The following is a 19960-nucleotide window of genomic DNA, read 5'->3' as shown; positions in this document are numbered from 1 at the left end:
CAAGGAGATTTCTTTTGCCAGGTTTCTGAGCGGTAGTAGCACACTGAAAATTAACATTTGGGAATGGAGTAGACAATTTTAGTGCAGAGAGGATTTTTTTTTTATAGAAAATATCCTTCAGTATTCACTTATCTACAGAAATGTTGGCTGGTACTTCACTACCACCCAAAATATAACAGTTTCAGGGAATTACCTGTTCAGAGAGATTGTATTTACAGATGACACGTGCACAGGTACAGTAGCCATACACTGTGTTATCCTTCAGTCTGACCGCCGAGTTCAACGGGTAATCCAGATCATATTGCTCCCTTTTAATGGCACTAGCATTTAGCATTCCTTGTTCATTAACAAACTTTTCATTATCTAAAAAAATTGGAAAAAAAAATAGGTAGGGAGAGAAATCCCCACCACTAATGTAGGTGCTCCACCTATCAATTATTGAAACCAAACAATCTCAAAGAGTGAGCATGATCCGAGTTTTCAAGGAGGAGCATGGGAGTTAAGATTCATAGCTCTAACACTAACTCTGTGGGTTGTGCCAATGTAGCAACACTGCAGTGAAACAGCGAGAGCTCTCCTAGCTCTGAATAAGCACTAGAAGCAGTATAGCCAGAGTGATGAGAAAATTTGTCTACACCAACGTACCTGACTTTCTTGGGTATTATATGAGGAGTGCAAATTAGTTTGCAGGGAGGATCATGGCATCATTGCTTTCATCTAGATCACATTTAGATTTCTCTGCCATGAAGTATACACAGCCTGGGTGGTATTGGTTAAAGCACTTATGTTGATATCTTCGAAAGGCATTTCATTCATTTTGGTTGTTTAATTTGAGCATTCAAGAAGAGACATTTAAAATTAAGACTTATGCAAGAACTCTAGATCCTCAGTATCTTTCAAAATCAAGCTTCAACATAATTGCCTATAACTGGGCAAAAAGTAATCCAACATTACTGGATATTTAGAGAAAATACTAACTTAATTGAAAATTATGTTTTAGAAAGTTTATAAATTGTAGGGCCTTTTTAAAAATATATGTGAATAACAAGCAGATCTGACACTTGGTTGACTTAGTTTTATTTTTCTCCAAAAAAGGCTTTGCTAGTCACCATTTGCATATAATGTAAAATGACACAAAATGTTAATAATGAACATAAGCTACCTTTCTGGGAGTTAGAACCAGATGACCTTAAGGTCCCTTCCAACCTGAGTCATTCTATGATTTTTCTGTAATGTGACATACAGAAGATATCACTGAAACCTCAAACTGTATTGCTCGACTGGAAATTCTTGGCTGGAAGAGACATAAAACTGGAAGTGCAGGTGTCACTCACAACCAAGTCTGTCCTGCACTGGCTGTATGGTGAGGACACCAGTTGCAATTAGCCTTTGTGACTCTGCATGTGAATCACTTCTCTTTTTCCTTCCTTGGGTTTCACAGCATCACAATATTTCTGCTGAAATGATTCAGCTGACTAAGTCTACGGGCAGCCATATGAGAAATGGTATCCCAGGAAAATGTACAGATGAGATGAAGAAAGAAAGAAGTTAAGATTATTAGTATTTTGTGTAAGGAATGGCAAAAATATGTTGTTGTCTTAGGAAAACCTTATGAAGTATGTATTTGAGTTCTTACCTTCGGTGAGTGCTGAAGGCAGACAAAAGATTTCCAGCCTCGCTCGCTGGACCTCTGCTACATTAAGAAGTACCATTACTTCAACTAAGTTGTTCTCGAAGTCAGAAACTACAGAGAGACCCAGCACTTCATCTGCCAACACTGAAGCAGATAAGGACCACCAATGTAAATTCTTACCGATTTATGGTAACATTTGTACTGTGATATCACGTGAAACAAAATGGAGATCTCAGTTCCGAACACATCTAAGCACAACTCTACTATTTTGAATTTGTATTAAAGTGTCAGGCAAGCCACAACCTGACTTCAGAAGTGTTGAATCCACACAACTTCAGCTTCAGGCAATGGGTACTGAGAATGCTGAGCACCAACCGTGTTTTTGTTATATTAAACATTCAAATCTGAGTTGACACCTAGCTTGAATTTTAGCAACTTTGAGACAGTCTGCTGATAACAACCAGATAAAGCACAGAAAGGCCCTGTTCTAAGAAGTCAGCCAGACAAGGAGAACATGATCAGGCAAATTCTGATTGTAATTCTCCTTAGATAATCTTCAGAATTAAGCCATATAGGCTTAACATATCAACTATCCAAGTATTATCTGGGAAATCAAACCTATTAAAATTATAAAATAATGCCCTTTATACTTAATACTTACACTTTATATGTATATGTACTTAAAATACTTAGGCTTTATATATAAAGATGACAACCTATATGCACAGAATTATAACCTTATTGGAATTGAGACTACAAGCAGATTTATGAATTTTAGAAGAATTTTTTTGTGACTTAAAATTCCATCATATTTTACTCTTCAGTAAAAATCACCAAACCTGACACTTCCACCCATATTAAAGAAGTCTGGGGTGGGCATTTGTAACAGGAGATTGCTCTCAGGTGTCATGACCTATAGATCATTAGTATAAGTCCTCACATGGTGGGCCACAGAGATATTAAGTTCTTTGCCACCACTGTTACTTTTGTGCTGGACTTTTGATCAGTTGGTCAACTGATCCAGTCTCTTCCCTGAGACTTAAACATGTCCTGGCAGAAAAGTCGTATTTGTGCATTTGCAAACTAAATTTATGGGGTGATGAGATTGTTCAGGACATGATTTTTTGGGGAAATGGCTGGGAAAAATATTTTTACGGTTGCTCGTCCTAAAACCTACATAGAATGAAGAACGGTGACTTAGTCTGATGACTAAGTAATATACTTTAAAAAGTAAATATAAAATATAACAAATAATGAAAACATGATGTAATTTATATTGCTACAAATACTACCTGTATATCCAAGAACCTGGAATAATTTTGAAGGCCGGGCATCTAGAATAAAGATATGTTCTTCTGTAGTTCTAGTGATGAGGAACTGGCCACTCTGGTCATAACTAGGTAAAATAAAAATCCAAGTAAAATACAGATTTTTAATATTAAATTCTAAAAACCATTTGGTGCAGTCAATAAAAAGGTCAAATTTTATTCACAGTTTCATAACTCTGCTGACTACCTTAAGGGCATAAATGCAATTGAAATTTCAACTTGTAGGTTTACAGTGTCAGATCCTGATATAAATCCTAGTGCTCTAAGTGCAATTTCTAATTGAGTGGGTTGGCAATCTAAAGTTGATGTCATTCCGTAGCAATCTATTTTAACAGCTTCCTTTGAAGTTAAATTATTTTAAATAAAACTACTAAGCATATTCTTATATTTTTGAATAGACATGTCTTTGCATTGATTTCACTTTAAATAAGTTCCTTTCCATATCTATTTTTAATGTTTTATCTTAGGTAATTATGACAAGAGATCCCATCTGACTCTTGAAGTAACAGGCAGATTTACATTAATGTTTAGCAGTTCAAAATCCATTTATTTTTAAGATAGAAGTAAAATACTCTCTTTTTTATTATTATTGAAAAATAAAGAAGTAATCCTTTCAGATCACAAGAGCTATTTATAGAAGGACTGGTAAATTCTAGCACTGTTAGCAAATGAACTGTTAATAACTGTAATAAAAAGATCCACCATATAAGAAGGGATGACCCAAAGGCTTAAATTTAGCTTCATAAGACCTTGAATTTATATTCTGTGACAAATAACTTTCTAAGTTCAGATACATGGAATTGCACATAATTACTGCATATGGTGATCTGTCAAGAAGGATCCTATACATCAGTATCCTTAGCGTTCCATTCATTTTTCATAAAAATTCAACCTTATTATATTTTTCTCATCTAAATCCTGGTACTACTCTTGCAAGGAATACAGGGAAAAAAAAAAAAAAAAAAAAAAAAAAAAACACCAACTGAAATAGTTAAAATACTTTACTTTGACATTTTTAGAATAAAAACTTCAATTTTTTTCTTCAACTAACTGCATTATTCGAGCGACAAATCAATACTATTCCTGCCTCTGTTACCGCATACTTACTGCAAAGATAGTACTGGAAATGTGGAAAGAAAAATTATGTGAACAACCCGTGGAGCTTCAACATCGGTAACATCAATGAAGTATATTTGACCACTTTTGGTCCCTATAGCAACACTGTTTGAGGAGGGACAGCAAGCCATAGCAGTTGCCTAGTTAAGAAATATAGAAGTTACTCAACAGCTCCATATCATTTTATATGACATTATGCTATATGTTAGTATGCAATTTCTTTTACCATTTACAAGTCTCTACAATTCGGAGAAGAAAACCAAAAACCAATCTAAAAATCTTTTTTTTTTTTTTTTTTTTTTTTTTTTTTTTTTTTTTACAAATAAAGGATTTTAATAGACATCATAAGCATTTTTTCTTATGCTCCGTATCTACCTATCAAAAAATAATTCTCTGTTCCTCTGGAAAAAAAGACAGGATTTTTCAGGACTTAAATGCATCTTCAATCACAACAAAGCATTAACAGTTGTAAATACTTTATCAACTCAATTCCTAAAACTTGTTTTTCAGATCAGTCAAGGCTTTCAGTTTTTATACACTTGAAACATTTCCTGTCAGTTCTGATACTCATTGGAAATACAAATTCAATAAAGTAATATCATACAGATTTAGATAATTTATTTTTTTTAAAATAAATGCTTAAAGACATATCACTAGGACATTAGGATGAAATACCTTTCTGCTTTCTGAGTTAACTTTGTGATTAGGTCAAGAAATCACTCCAAAAGAGAGTCTTTTTAAAGTCTTTCATTTGTTCTTTAAAGACACTACTTAGCTTTCCTCAAAACTGTCCAATTTAATCAAACATTACGTCACAAATTGAAAAAAAAAATAGATGAAGACTTTAAGTATCAGTCACTACATGAACTCCCAGTTACGTGTACCTCAATATTAATGTTTGTCTTGCTAAGAGAAGTCCCATCTTCCAAGAGCCAAACTTGTACTTCACCTGAAATTGTTACAGACTTGAACAAAGAAAAACATAGTCAGATGAAGGTGGAATAACCAAATAGTCTGTAAGTAGCTAGCTATTCTATGGAATATACAGTCAACTGAGTGTATCAGATCAAGGTTTTTGCTTGGAATGATCTTGCTTTTGCTGTAAATGCAAAGTTAAAGAAAATATTTAATATTTTTTGTGAATTGCTGCAACTACAGGAATGGTCTTTAAGCAAGATGAGACAAGGGTAAAACATAAGCTTGATCAATATTAGCATTCGTCCAACAATAAAAAAAAAAAAAAAACTGCTTAGAATTTTCTTTGCAAAAATAAGTAAATAAGTGCTTAAGGAGAGGTCTTTGCTTTCTCACATGAAGAATGATGCATATCATAATTTTGCTTTGTTTTCTTATGCTCAGACAATTTTATAATTCCACAGTAAAGTATGGCTAGAGACCAATCAACCCTCATGTTACTTATTCTGAAGTAAAATTTATCGTTCCCATGCTAAGAACAAAGCAACAGATTCAGCAAAGTTAATTAAGACCCCAGGGTTCCTACTTGAAGAATTCATGGCCTGGGGACAAATCAGATTTGCTGGTTAAAATGTGTGTCTTGTAGGAGGTCAAAGACATTGAACGAAAGCAAGGAGTTTCTCAGAATGGACAGAGCCATGAGTAAGGCCTTCTTTCTCCCTGGACCCATGACAGAGGCATCTCTCTTCCAATTTGTGCTGAGGGCTGCAAATATCAGTAGGAACTCCTTGTTTCAATATCTGTTCTCTGAACTTTATTCACATAGTCCTGTTCATGAACCCTTGTGAGTCATACAAATCGACAGCAAAACCAGTGTGACATTTTAGCCACCTGTGAATTATCTACCCTGTATTCTAAAGCAAGTTCTGACCTTTTTGTAAGCCATACCTGAATTAATGCTATTTACATCCTTTAATGAGTAGTTATACTACCGTAACAAACATCATGAGTCCCAGTAAGACTGTTGGTTTTGTGCCTTAGCAACATATCAGTTACCTGAAAAAAGCCACTCTTATGTATAAAGAGAACATCATTTCATACCACACAGTACTTGTTCTCTGGAGGAAGAAAATCAGCCACCAGAAAACAACTGCTGCTTGCATCCAAGAGTTTGACAGCTTCTCCTCTGTGGGCAGGTTTGTAAGTATAGATTGTCCCCTGACAAATAAAAACAAATAATCCATCACTGGGCTATCAAACTTTTCATTAAAAGCTTTCAAATACTTCAGCAAAAAAATACCAATTTTTCTGAGCTTCACTCTTTAAAGGTTTTTATTTGATACTAAAATGAAAGTGCCCAGTAGAGTTCAGCTGAATTTAGCAGATTATATTAACGTACACTAGCTAAACATCAGGTTAGTTCACTTGATAGTGATCCTGATCCAGCTAGTCACATTTTTTGTCTTCTCAAAATTACTTCAATAAAACAATTTAAAAACATCCTATTTCATCTTACTCCAAGAATCAATAAATATACTTACACAGCACAAAATGCAAATCATAAACAACATGCTTTAAGAGATGCTTTTATCTAAAGATCTCAGAGTCTCTTAGAAGCAATTCATAATTGATATCGAGAAATAATTTAGAAGCGCTCTACTCATTTTACAAAAGAAGAATTGAATCAGAGAGAGTGTGACCAAACTTACCATGGCATTGCCATTGAAACCTCCCCCCATCCCAAAGAACCTTAGGAATGCCAATTTAAATGATCAAAGGTGTGGAAAAAAGGCTGTAATATGAGAATTTGGCCCCCTTGCGTAAGATATCTGGACATCAAGCTGTTCAAAGAAGAATCTTGGACTGGATTGCCAGAGAAATTCAGCATGAATGTGCAGAATAACTCTACTACATAGCCACAGTAGGTCTGATGTACCCAAGTTACACTTTTCTTACTGGGCAGGCATATGTTAAGCCTAGAGCTCATGCACAGTAGGTCCCACATGGCCTGGACACACTGGAGACCCTGAATCCATATTCTAAACCATTGTTTTTGTTGGGAAATTAGGAAACAACTATTCTTTATAATCAACCATCTGTAGAAAATGATTTCTCCATGCTTCACTACAGGTTTCCAATCTTGTGTTAAAAACACCACATGGATTAAGTTCATTGCTGGGATACATCTGTTGGCTTATGGAATCACGTTATGGACATTTCACATTAGCAGCATCGGAATGCACATACAGGATCACAGGAACATCTCATTACATGATGCTATTCTCTCAAATGCTATACCTGATCAGTAACAAGCAGAAGTATTGTGTAATCAGGAGAGAACAGGAGGCTGGATATAGGGTCTACGATGTCAGCGCAGATTTTCATCTCATACTGAAGACCTCTGATGTGATAAAAGAATAAAATGCCCTCCTGTTCAGAAAAGTACAAATCATCAGGTCTAGGTCATGCATCCTAGCCCACTCCGCCAAACTTATCAGCAAGAACTTCTGAAAGCCTCTAAACTAACAATTTTTAACTTTATACCATGACTAGTTGTCTGATTTGATCTTAGTCTGTCTACATCCAGAGGACTCTTACCTTGGATAATAAATCTATTGAAAAATTAAGGTGTTCCTCAGTAACAGCACATGTTTGATAACAACAGACTCATCAGTTAATATTTAGTAGTTCATATATATATATATATATTTTTTTTTTTTTAAAGTGTCAGAATTTGTTCCGCTCTTAACCAGTAGTGTACTGTCATGCATTAGGGTTAAACAATGAGGCAGATTTTGCACAAAACAATTTTGCAATTCTCTTGGCCATTTTCTCTACTTTCATGTTTCAAGTTCATCTTTCTTTTCTGTTCCTCTAGAATCTCCCTGTCCTTTGTTAAAAATAGTATTATCCTCTTTCGTTGCTTCTTTGACTACAAAAACGGAATCTCTTCCTGCTCTGCTCCCTTCCAATTTCTTGTCCCAAGTCTTAACAAGGAAAATAGGAAAATATACACAATGTCAGAGGACTGTTATAGCTCTGAAACCCTCTTTTTTTTTTTTTTCTAGCTCCTGTCTTTGTAGTGAACTCTGCAAATGTATTCAATTTAAATACTCTTTGATTTTCACACAGCATGAATAAGTTAAGACCATGAAGGATGCCTTACATTTCCAGCTGTGTACAGTCCCTCGTTACAAAATGCCATGGCAAATGCAACTGTTCTTTGCAGATCCCTTGGTTTGCCACCTGAGAGCACAAGACCGACATAAAATATCAAATTTAACTTATTTCAACAATGTGTCTCGACTTCAAGTCTGGGAGAATTTACTATTTGAGAGCAAGAAGATCTATGGGCTATGATTCAATGGCATATTCTTTGGACTTTTGGCTTTGGTGATACTGGAGAAGGCTGGTATACATAATTTGAAGTGACAATACTACTGTGGTCTGATGAACTACAAACTGATCTGAGAAATAGTTTGATTGTGTAAACGCTGCTAAATAGCTACAAAGGCCAATATACTAAGTTTGTCAGTAACAGAATCATAACAGCCATTTATGTTGGAAGGGACTCTAGAAATCCCCTGATCCACCCTCCTACCTGCTCAGCAAAGGGCCAACTCAAATTTAGACCCAACTTCAAAGCTGAATCACATTGTCCAGCATCATATCAGGGTCATATACAGCTGATACCCACTCTGAATATTCCCAACAATAAATATTCCGTAGCTTCTTCGGGCAACCTGTCCCAATGTCTTCACTATGATTTTTTTTTCTTATTATTTACCCAGAATTTGTGCTGATGCAAACTATATCCTTTCCTGTCTGGTTCCATTCTCTCTGTTACCTTTCATTAGGTGGCTAAAACAATAGTAAGATATCCCTTTTCCTTCAGGCTAAACAAACAGTTCTCTCAGCCCATCTTTCCATGTCAAGTATTCAAACTGCAGTCATCTTTGTGGCCTTGTGCTGAACTTCCTCCATGATGTGTCCTCCATAACGTGAATATCTTTTTTGCACTTTGGAACCCAAAACAAAGTGTTGGAAACAACCCCTAAATCCTAACTCAACTAAATTACAAGTCACTGCAGCTCTAAAAAAATGTTACTAAAACTAAGCAGAAGAGAACCTACTCTAACATCACTTACTCCAATTTAAATTAGAAAGAACAGATATTATTTCACTGCCACTGTTTCTCTTGAGGCTATTCATTTGACTGTCTATCAGCACAAAACCGATTAGTTATTTATCAGGTACACGTAAAAAAAGATTGCCATTCATCTGTCTTACAGAGACCAGCGTTATATGAGTTCTTCTAACCAGTGACTTCCAGCTGTACTCACGTATTATTACTCTTAGCTGTCACTGGTGTTGTTTAAGAATCTATTAGCTTGATTTGAACATGGAAATACCTTTTTTTTTCCATACTTCTCTACGAACATAGGCCACCACGTCCGATACTTTACGCATGTGTTCTGCACAAAAGAAAAATAACATCAGCCTTGTTTATATGTCAATGTTGCACTAAAAGTCAGTCTACTGCAAAAAAGACTGGAATTGGTATACTGAATCAAAAATGTACGTTCTTTCCCAATATCCATCATTGGGATAAGGCTTTGGGTAACTGGGCAGGCACAATCTTTCTGTAGTTCAGCTGGCAGCTGTAAAAGGAAGTGGGAATACAGCACATGCTTAAGGTTGGACATGCACTTGAGTACTGTACTAAGTAGAGACAGATTTAAATTTAAGTATTTTAAATTAAGTAGAAGCATCTATACGATTACCAACAAATCTGTTACAGCTTTAGGACAGGACTCAAAAAACAGGCCAAGTAAAAGCCTAGCAAACATTTTTGTTTCTTTCTACTGAACAGGCAAAAACACTTCTAGTCACACCTCAGCTTTTCCTGTTCCAACTCTTGATTTGGTAAACCTATAGATCTGATAACTTCAAAAGTAGAGAAACACAGTTGGATTTTTAATTTTTTTATTTTATTTTATTTTTTTTTTTATTTTAAGAAGCAGCCTTCCATTTTTGTGTTAACTATCAAAACTGAACAGACATACAGTACTTTGGGAAAGTCAGGGACGCTTGCTGCAAATTAAAAAAAATAATAATTTAAACAGCAAAAGAAGAAATCAAGATTATTGTCAGCCTGTCCATTAACTCTCAGTCTTTATTAGCGGAACAGCTCTATGCTGGTTTACAACAACATATTACCCCCTTCTAGTGCTGGGGAGAAGCCTGTTCCACTACTCCTCTTACCACCAGTTCACTGAATCAGTGAACGTCATGTGTGCACTAGGACTGACACCTTCCATCCCTGCAAAGGATGACAGGGTGCAGGTTGCCATTGCCAGAACAGTTTATGCTGCCCACCTCTAACTGTCCTCCAGCTTAGAAACCCTCCGGACAGGCCTAGATGGGTAGCACATGGTGGGGAGCAGGGGTGAGACCTCAGGGTGCCCAGAAAAAAAGGCATGGAATGTGCAGTTGTTGCCAGAAAACTTTATTCACCAGCATGCCAGAGGTCTCCATGAAAACAGACAGATTGGAATATATATGGGAGAGACAAATTACCTTAGTAGTTTGCAATGAATCTGAGGGACATGTGCTGAGCATTCTAGAAAAACTTAAATGTAGACTGCTTTGTTTTAAGCCAGAGGCATCTTCTGCTCACTCTCTGTGCTTCATACTTTCTGCAATAAAGCCTGATAGTCCTTACAGACTTGTCATTAGAAAATTGATTATGTAACAGCTGACCTTAAGGAATTATACTAAGCAGCATTATATTCAATTCAGTTGTGCTGTTAATTGATATCATGCTAAACCTGAGTCTTCAAAGATCTGTTCTGTCATTAGCTAACATTATTCCAAATGAGGACAATCTAACGTTTCATGCAAAATCAAATAAATTATTGATACCTAACCAGCAGTAAATGGACTGTGTATAGCTGGTATAGTAATAGTTTTATTTTAATCTAATAGGGCTGTTAATAAGATAAAGGTTCCTGGAACTGTTTTCATTTTATTTAACAGTTTTCATGTAGATAGAGCTTTTTTTTTTTTCTTGCCTTAGAAAAATGAATGCTTTTTAAAGGGTGCTAAGGAAACCCGCTTAGAAATTCAACAGACATTCTAAAATGTTTACCATACTAATAGAAGAACAACGTTTTTCATATGGCTTTACTATATAGCTTTACATCTTCTGTGAGTTACACAATAGAAGAAAAGAAAGCAAAAAAAAAGCCTTCATTGTCCTACCCATCTTCTTCCTTACATGAATAAAACACACAACAGAGCTGTTTCTTACCTGGTAGAGGTTTCTGTTGAAGAACACAAGCACTGAGTGTCTCAGCATCAATTTTCAAAATATGTCCTTCTTTACAGCCCATGTAAATGTCAGAGGTTGCAGTCCAGCAGTGGGCAGTAGGATGCACCAAAGGCTTAATATCATTTCTAGGCTTCAGCACAAAAATAAACCAGTTAAATTAGCAACCGGCAAATATTTGTATAGTTGCATACATTTTAAGGCCAATAAAAAAATCATTATCTCAAGTCTGATTTTATTACATTCAGTCATCCTTTCACTGAGGCTAGGAATTTAGGAACCAAGTACAACTTCCAGAAAAGCCTGTCTCTGGAGATAGAGGTAGAGAACTCATATTTCTCCCCAGAAGCCTGTCTAAACAATGAATCATATTTTCTTTAAAAATGGTGTGTGTACTATATATATATATTTTTGTTTGTTTGTTTGTTTGTTTTTGTGTTTTTTTTTTTTCTTTTTTTTTTTTTCTGGATTTATCCTCCAACATTTTTGTCTTCTAGCTTGGAAATCCCTCTGGAATCTTCCATACTCTTGCAAAGATCTTGGCCCACCATAACCATTTAATTTTCCAATTTTTAATGATAAAATTATGATAAAATTCAACACAATGAGCTCCCAGATCGTGGGATTTATACACCAGAATAGCACCGGAATCCAAAATTGAGTTACCCCCTATGACATCACCCTGATAAGTGTTGTTCAAACTGCTTTTCAGAAGAGTCTTGTACTTTGTAGACATAACTTACTTTTTTCTTCATCATGTGGTCTTGCATACATGTTAGCATTAAAACGCACTTTGTTCGAATAGCTTTTCTTATCGTATATCCAAATTGTTCTGAAAAAACAGCCCTGTCAAACTTTCTGTCATTTATAAATTAGTTCTAGAAATATCCCAGACATAGACCTCCCATGTGCCTTGAATTTCATCTAAAACAATTCTCATAAAACTGTCATCCATAAAACAGGAAGAACAGTACCTCTCCACCAAATATTATTAAACACTGTGACCTGCTCAGATACAACAGTACTAGGGGTTATATAAATACCAAGAATGGAAAGAATCAGATTGAAGAGGCTTCAGTGAAAAAATGTAAAAACACATGAGAAAACCTTGTGAGAACATTTAAAAGAAGATTCAAAGAACAATGTATGTGAGCAGAGCTACTTTACTGCTTTATAAATCAAATAGGACAAACTAATAAATCTATGGCAGGTTGGGACTTCACCAGAAAAACATCTAATATAGGCATTTTCCCTGATTCTACAAGGCTTGAATAGCACAAATCTTTGGCAAGGTTGCAAATGAACTACTGTGAATCAGAAGCTTCCTGTGTAAAGACAACTTTTATAATGTTCCTTTGTCATTACTGCCTTTATGCAAACGAGATAAAATATGCTAATCCTAGGATGAGATTATGTAAATCCAAAATGAGGTTGCTTCTTGAACTGTGCATTGGTACAATGGTGCATAATAATAATGCAGTCTTTTTTTTTTTAAACTTCTCTCCCTTTTGAATAGCAGCTCTGCAGAGAAAAAAAAAATCCAGGATGGATTTTTGTCATTAAAAGTTTTATAAAAAGTCAGTGGAATAAAATTGGTACTGGTGATGAAGTGGAGTCAATTGGGCTGTTAATTGCAGAGAATTTAAAAAACGTCAGTCCCAACTATAAGAAATATTGAAACAAAACTAAATCCGTATTATGCAAGAAATGAAGGTTCGATAGCTTGAGGATGTTACGATTCCTTTCACTCTGCTGCCCCGTCGTGGTTACACTCTGGTACATACCTGGCCTCAGCATCTTGTTCTAGAGCATGGACACCTACCAAGCAAACGGGTGCACGTGCAGCAGGCTTGCTTTTCCTACTGGCCTGTCACACATTCCTTAGGAGTGGGCTACTGCCTCCAAGGAACCACGGACTACAGGTTGACAATAACTCCTCTACTTATTAGTCTAAATAAATTGTTCTCCTGTTTTGATGCTTATATCAACAACACATTGACCTCAGCTGACTTGGACTTAGTGATAAAGAAAACACATCCTTCTATTGAATTCTGTGGGGATTAAGAGAGCTTCATCTGGCTATGATACTGTTTCCACTGCATTAAACTGAAAGCACCTCATTAACCACCCCAGGAGCACCACATTGTCTCTTATTAATTAAAAGCAAACAAACAAAACCCCATAATGTTAGAGAGGAAAATAACTCCAAGGTATGAACAAATGTTGACACGCAGATTTTAGTCCAGAGTCAGACAACTGCTCATGTACATTTGTAATAGAATACAAATCATCAGTGATAGCAACCATTTATTTAAACATCTGCAGCAGCAGCCTGTCAATTTATAAAGTCAGTGAGGAATGCTAGTTACAGCACTAAATACTTCGTACAGGTTGGTTCCTTACAGCAACTGCAGTCTGAAGATATCTGGATATCTGAAGAACTCAGCCAGCTCAGTAATTTCATCTCACTGAAAGTTGCTGCGTTAGATACTTTTCAACATAAGAATCTGAACAAAACAGTATTTCAAGGAAGCATCTTCTACAGCAAATGTATCCAGATCAACTTGTGCAGGAACTGATTTTCCTAAGCCATATGTTTCACGTTGGGAGGCTGGGAAGGGAGTGCTTTAACTTACGAGACAAACATTTGCAATTCCCCCCAGTGCATAATGACTTGGATAGTAAACATAAAATTAGTAGCTACCATGAATGTTTCTGCTTCATCTCCTACCAATCCGGCAATGGCTGAAACTGGCATAACAGGGTCATGGTAGGGATCTTCATCACTAGAATCCGGGAAAAACAAATCTTCATGAAGATTTGGAGACCCATGTCCATGAGGGAGTTTCACAAGGCTGTGAAAAAGCAAGAGACACTGTCTGAGGAAAAGAAATATCACAAATAGTAAATGCTGATACAAAAATGGGAAGCATGTTTTTGAAATGTGGAGACAACAATTCCTACAATATTGCTGTAGAGAATCATTCTACATGGCATGTACCATGTCACTGAAAAGTAATAGTCATTTATCTACAAAGGAGGGATGTTCCTAACTGGCTGAAGTGGACTGCCACATTCTAGCTCATTGTCTTTTCTTGTTGCTTTGGACAAACAACTATTCTATCCTTCTGTTTCCTTATTAACCAGGATTAATAATGCCACACACCTAATTTGTATATATGTGCTGTGAGGATTCAAGCTTAATGCTTATTTGGAGAAATTTAAAAAGTTGATAATCAGTGTATAAGTGGCTGTTATAATGTGGGAATTCTGGATTCTATAGTTTACAAACTATGCTATATAGAACTCGAAAAAATGTTATATAAAATAATTTTCTGTGGAGGTTTAACATCTACTGAATGGAATGAAAAGTGGAAGAAAAAAAAAAGAGTATCAGTATGTTTGCAAAAGGCAGCAAGCCTTCAACTTCCAGATCTCAGATTAAGGCCTCATCTATACTTTTAGTAGTATAACCATGTCAGGGGTAATAGACTGGTTATATTCATAGTTAATGAGGTGAAATATGCTGTTGGGGATTGTAGAATAGCTGCCACTGCAACAGCATATATATTATACTTCAAGATCCCTGTCTTGAACAATGCATACTAGTCCACCTCTTATATCAGACTCAAAAAAGTTTCTAGCATAAATAAATCCTAGGTTTGCTGTGCTCAGTGAGTTGCATTATCAGAGCCACCCCCTCTACATCTGTAAATTGACCACAGAAGCTGGATATCACACAGAAACCTGGTACTGCTTTTGGTACAATTAGTGATTATAACTGCATATTGTTTAACAATGCTTACTAGAAAGCAATTGAGCCATACCCAGCAGTCTCATAGCCACAAAAGCAATGCACGTTCCCACTCAGTGCTCAGAACAACCACTTGCAGGAACAGGAAAGCAGTCCAGGCACTATATTAATGCAATCGGGTGGCTTTTGATAGAGACAACTACCAAAAATGCCAATTAGTATTAGCTTCAATAGTGTGCATGACTGGGACATGAGAGTGCTAAGAAATGAAAGCGTAAATTCAATTCACTTGATTAACTAGGTAGAATCAAACTGGTTGCTATTTAACAATTACTGATTGTAATGGCTAGGCAAAGTAAATTGAATTAAATTCTTTGCAAACAGATGTAGGTTGCTAGTCTTAGTCATTAAAATATACTTATAGATTTTTATTTTTTTTTTAAACTTGAAAGGTGTTCTACTTACTTTTGCTTAAGGTAATGCTCATCATAATTCCTTTCAATATGCCAGACAGTAACAGAGCTCTCATTAGCAGAACACAGTTGTTGCCAATTCATGGGATTAAAACTTAACGAGGTCACTGGTACGCCTGGCTGGGACTCACTGCACAGGAGGATACTGTCTTGCCAGTTCCTTCATTAAGGAGAATAAAAGAAAATCAAATCCACTGAAGTCGTCAAAAACATTTAAGCCAAATATGTGGATGTGATTCTAACTGACACTCAAGATCACAATTGAAAAACAAACACTTTGCCACTGACTAAAAACAATGCTGTCAAACAAGACAGGTTCTGAGACTGAAAAGGATGTGGTTAGTTAGCCACGCATAAAATTAGTACTGCTACAAAAAGAAGGAATAATAACATAATTTTGAGAACTCAGAAGGAAAGAGAGAAAACTCAGTCAGCCCTTGATTATCAATGAATTTCTTGGGTTGTACAATAATTGTGCTGTGAATGCAGGCACATGCTACAGCTGCATTAACTAATTTGGGCAAAGAACAGCACAGAATTTGTATGGGGCTGTTACGTACAGCTCTACATAACATGGGAATACCTTTGTCTAGTGTAACCTATTGTATAGTCTCATACTCTAATTCACATATTTCTGTGTCCAGATTAATTCTTGAATGCATTTGCATTTTTAGGTGCTGTCTGAAAACTGATTAACATAATTTGAAAAAACGGTTATAGCTGTTTCTTAATTTCATTGGCAATATATCTGACAATCTAAATAATGTTTACAGCTCTCGTATTTGTCATTACTGCTGAGATGAAGAAAACTAAAATGCATACAGTGCTGTAAATGGATTTAATTTAATTGCATTGTTCTGGCTTCTAAGAAATTTCCTCTCAGGAACTGATCAGGATGCAAGACAATAACGTAATATTGATAGTGCATGCAAAAAAAAGAGAAGTATTCACACATAAGCACTAACTCTCATTAACATTACAGAAAGCTATAAGCTGTAATTCTGACTTTAAAGGTACCAGCGTAGATGTCTCTCTAAAGATGTCAGTATTCTCATCTCATACCTAACAGTGCCAACAATCTTAGAGCAGATAATTTATTAAGATCTGAAGCACTACGGTACATGTATCTAAAAGAGGTATCTGAAATTGAGCCTCTCCTTCAAACAGAAAAGAATAAAGATCTGGGGATAAAATAAGGCACGCAAAAGGCAGCTTTTAGTTATCCACAGGCTTCCTCTGTTCTGAGTCTGAGTTAACTTTCAAAACATCTCTTACACCTTTTATTCTAAACTACATGCTTAAAATACAGGAATTGTGTAATCATCATATTGCAATTGCATTAATAATGCTAAATGCGGATTTCTTTCCTCTGTACAAATTTCTATAATGAATGCACATTGTAATCTAATTGCAAAAAGGAAGATCCTGATCTCACAGTAAATTCACCTACCTCTGTTCAAGTTACTATAAATTCTAAGTTTAATATCGTAAGGTGGCTTTCTTTTGTTATTCAGTTCTTTCTGACTGGAATCAAGGGTTGTTCTAATGATAATTAGATGCTGACAGTTGAATTTGTGCAGATTCAAATAGGTTTCCATTGTTTGGCCTTGGAAATTGTCACTACTTTAAAGCATTTAAATATTTCTAGATGTTTCCATTTTAGGGATAACCTAGAATAGTCTTTCAAGACAGTGGGTTTTTGTTTTAGGGCACACATCAAATATATTAGACCATGCATATTATTCTGTGAATGATAGGCATGTGAACTCTTTCTGACTCTTCTGTAATCATTGTAAAAGAAATATAAAGGTCTTAATTACATTGAAGGTATACAGTATATTCCTTCAATTTTTGCCATGCAGGCAAGAGCAGAATTTTATTTTTACAGAACAATTCAATTAAGTATTTTGACTTTCTGCATCTTCACTGTATCACATATTTCTTTTCACTGCAGTGATGAAAATGATGATCTAACCCAGTGACACATGGTAGTGTGATCACTGAGCATACCTATAAGACAGAACTAAGATCAAGCACAAGTAATTAAGAGGACTACTGAAAATAAAAATTTTGAAGAAGCTAGAAGATAGCTGTGGCAAAGTAACAAGTATTTCTGCCTAGTGCTAGAAAACAAAACAAAACAAAAAAACAAACAGCAAATTGGGCACAGAAGGTTTGCAGACAATGATCTATCAGGAAAAAAAAAAAAGAAAAAAGAAAGATGAAGGCAACCAGTTTATCATTCCCAATTGTTAATTTAATTTACGCTAAAATAGCACACACAGAAAAATATTAATTAAATTCAAATAGTATTAAAGAAATTTTTTCACTCTTACCATACTGAAAGAACAAATTCTGGGATTGAAGAGTAACCAGCTAGATAAGGGCCTGTGAAACTAAATGCAAGTACAGTGTAGTCCAACTGAACATTACCTAAAACATGAAAACAAAGAACGTGAGCTCTAATTGCCCAGACTTTCTGTATACTGTGACAAAGTGCTCTTGTCAGTTTCTTTATATCCACTCTTCAAAGACGCTGTGATTCCTTTGCTTCACACCAAATTGTTTTAATTTGATCACAAAAACGTTCCCTAAGTATCACTGTTTGGATTTTTTTTTTAATTTGTTTCACTAATATCTCAAATTCGTAGTGTTTTTTCCCCAAGTGCCCTGCAATCCTTTGTAGTCAATTTCAATCATGTATATGAGGTAAGGAACTGCTATGATCCTCAGTTAAAGGGGAAAGAAACTGAAACATGGATAGGGTAAGCAACTTAACTGAGGAGAGAAATATTATGGAACAGGGGAAATACGTATTAGATCACAGCCTCTAAACTTGAACTAAAAGAGCCATAATTCCTCTCACATCTCAGATGTCTCAGTGTCAGACCATCTCAGCAGTCTCCTTGGGAGCCTCCTGCAATATGATCTTGCTTTGTTATTCAGACTATATTTTCCTGTAACAAATTCCATTTCATTCCATTTGTTTTCCCTTTCTAACAGTTAAATTTTATATTGTCCTGTTCCTCTCCAGCTTGAGTCTCACTGAAAGTAGTGCAGTGGAAAGTTCTTTATGATACTTTATGCAATTCTTGGCATTAGAAAGTTTCCTGTCACACCGTTTCTCAAGCGTTTCAAAAAAAAAACAAACAAACAAAACAAACACCCTTTAGAAACTGGCTTTGTTTTAATGAAATGGCAACAGGGAACGTTACCACACCGGTACCTTTTAATTCTGTCAGTTTATTCAGTTCTGGAAAGCTGTAGACATATATGAGGGGATTCAGCTTCTGATCTGAAAAGGCCAGCACTTTGCTGTTGGCATTCACTGCGAAGGCTCCCACCTGGCCGGTCGGACACTGCAGCGCTGTCGTCTTCTTTGTTTTAATGTCCAGGAAGAGTATGTAATTGCCACAAGGGTAGCAGACGGTCTGATTGTTGATAAAGCCCAAGTTCTTTTTCGAGAATCCCTGAACCCAACTTAAGAAAGAACAACTCTGTGTTAAAACGTTACTCACAGACACGTTTTTCAAAATACTGCGAAAAATGGAATGTAACAGCTTAAAAGGCATGCTGGTCTGATGCTTTGGATTTGTTAGATTCATCCTCATACCAAACTTGCAAAACCACAAGAATTTCAGCCTCTAATACCATGCATCGCTAGATGCATGTTTCCAAAAACACAGGGGTAATCTTACAATGATGGAGCACAAAGGACTGACACAAGAACTTGAAGATGCTTATATTTCTTCTACTTTTCATTAACAATAAAGTTAGCCAGTTCACAGGCTTTGTTTTGATACTCATAGGTCATAGTAAAAGAGTACACCTTAATTCTGAAATAATTACACAAGCACGATCCATACTAGGGACTCGGTTATGTTTGCTTAACTTCTTGTAAACTTTCATAGTTCATCTCGTTGCTGTAAACTAAAAAAAGAAAAAGAAAAAAAAAAAACAAACAGGCACAGTTTGTATAAACTTAACTAAAGGGACTGTTCTGCTTTAAAGACACCAGTACTTTAACACAGTAAAACTTCAGGGACTGAAATAAATTACTGAAGCTGAGTCACCTTTAGAACTTGCAACATACCAGCAAAACCCTAACCACCTGCAAGTGGTTTTTTATCTTTCAGAAAGGGCATGGATCAACATCAGCACCTCCTTATCAAGGGGACTTGCATTAACCACTAAGTGAAGCTGTCTGAGCCACAGCTGAGCCTGGCAGAACTGTGGCAACACCGTTTTGGCAGTGTACCAGCACCCTGTGTCCAACACTACCATCAGCACTGCTCCTTCTAGTTTCTGTTCAAGCCCTTTCTGTCTTTTATCCTCTCCCACATAGCAGTGGTGGGAAGAGATTTTTGCCCTCTGCGATTGCAAGCAGCATTGTTATACTTCTTCCATGAA

The 19960-nt window shown here is 36.0% G+C and overlaps 1 protein-coding gene across 1 annotated transcript in view; it reads right to left on the bottom strand.

Moving 5' to 3' along the window:
• Positions 1–19122, bottom strand: part of CFAP43 (cilia and flagella associated protein 43) — a gene marked incomplete at both ends in the record, with an annotated part of 41276 nt that extends 22154 nt beyond the window's left edge. Inside the window, 14 exons of the mRNA XM_082764644.1 lie at positions 194–363; positions 1637–1777; positions 2926–3029; positions 4069–4217; positions 4962–5042; positions 6094–6210; positions 7291–7422; positions 8159–8238; positions 9405–9467; positions 11306–11456; positions 14028–14178; positions 15543–15710; positions 17887–17983; positions 18777–19122. Coding sequence (XP_082620770.1) covers positions 194–363; positions 1637–1777; positions 2926–3029; positions 4069–4217; positions 4962–5042; positions 6094–6210; positions 7291–7422; positions 8159–8238; positions 9405–9467; positions 11306–11456; positions 14028–14178; positions 15543–15710; positions 17887–17983; positions 18777–19122 — 1950 coding nt within the window. The remainder of the gene's footprint in view (positions 1–193; positions 364–1636; positions 1778–2925; positions 3030–4068; positions 4218–4961; positions 5043–6093; positions 6211–7290; positions 7423–8158; positions 8239–9404; positions 9468–11305; positions 11457–14027; positions 14179–15542; positions 15711–17886; positions 17984–18776) is intronic.
• Between the last annotated feature and the right edge of the window lie 838 nt (positions 19123–19960).

The sequence above is a fragment of the Aythya marila genome, assembly GCF_965140915.1.
Source record: "Aythya marila genome assembly, chromosome: 7".
Taxonomy (NCBI): Eukaryota; Metazoa; Chordata; class Aves; order Anseriformes; family Anatidae; genus Aythya; species Aythya marila.
This window is presented reverse-complemented; position numbering and strand designations above follow the sequence as displayed.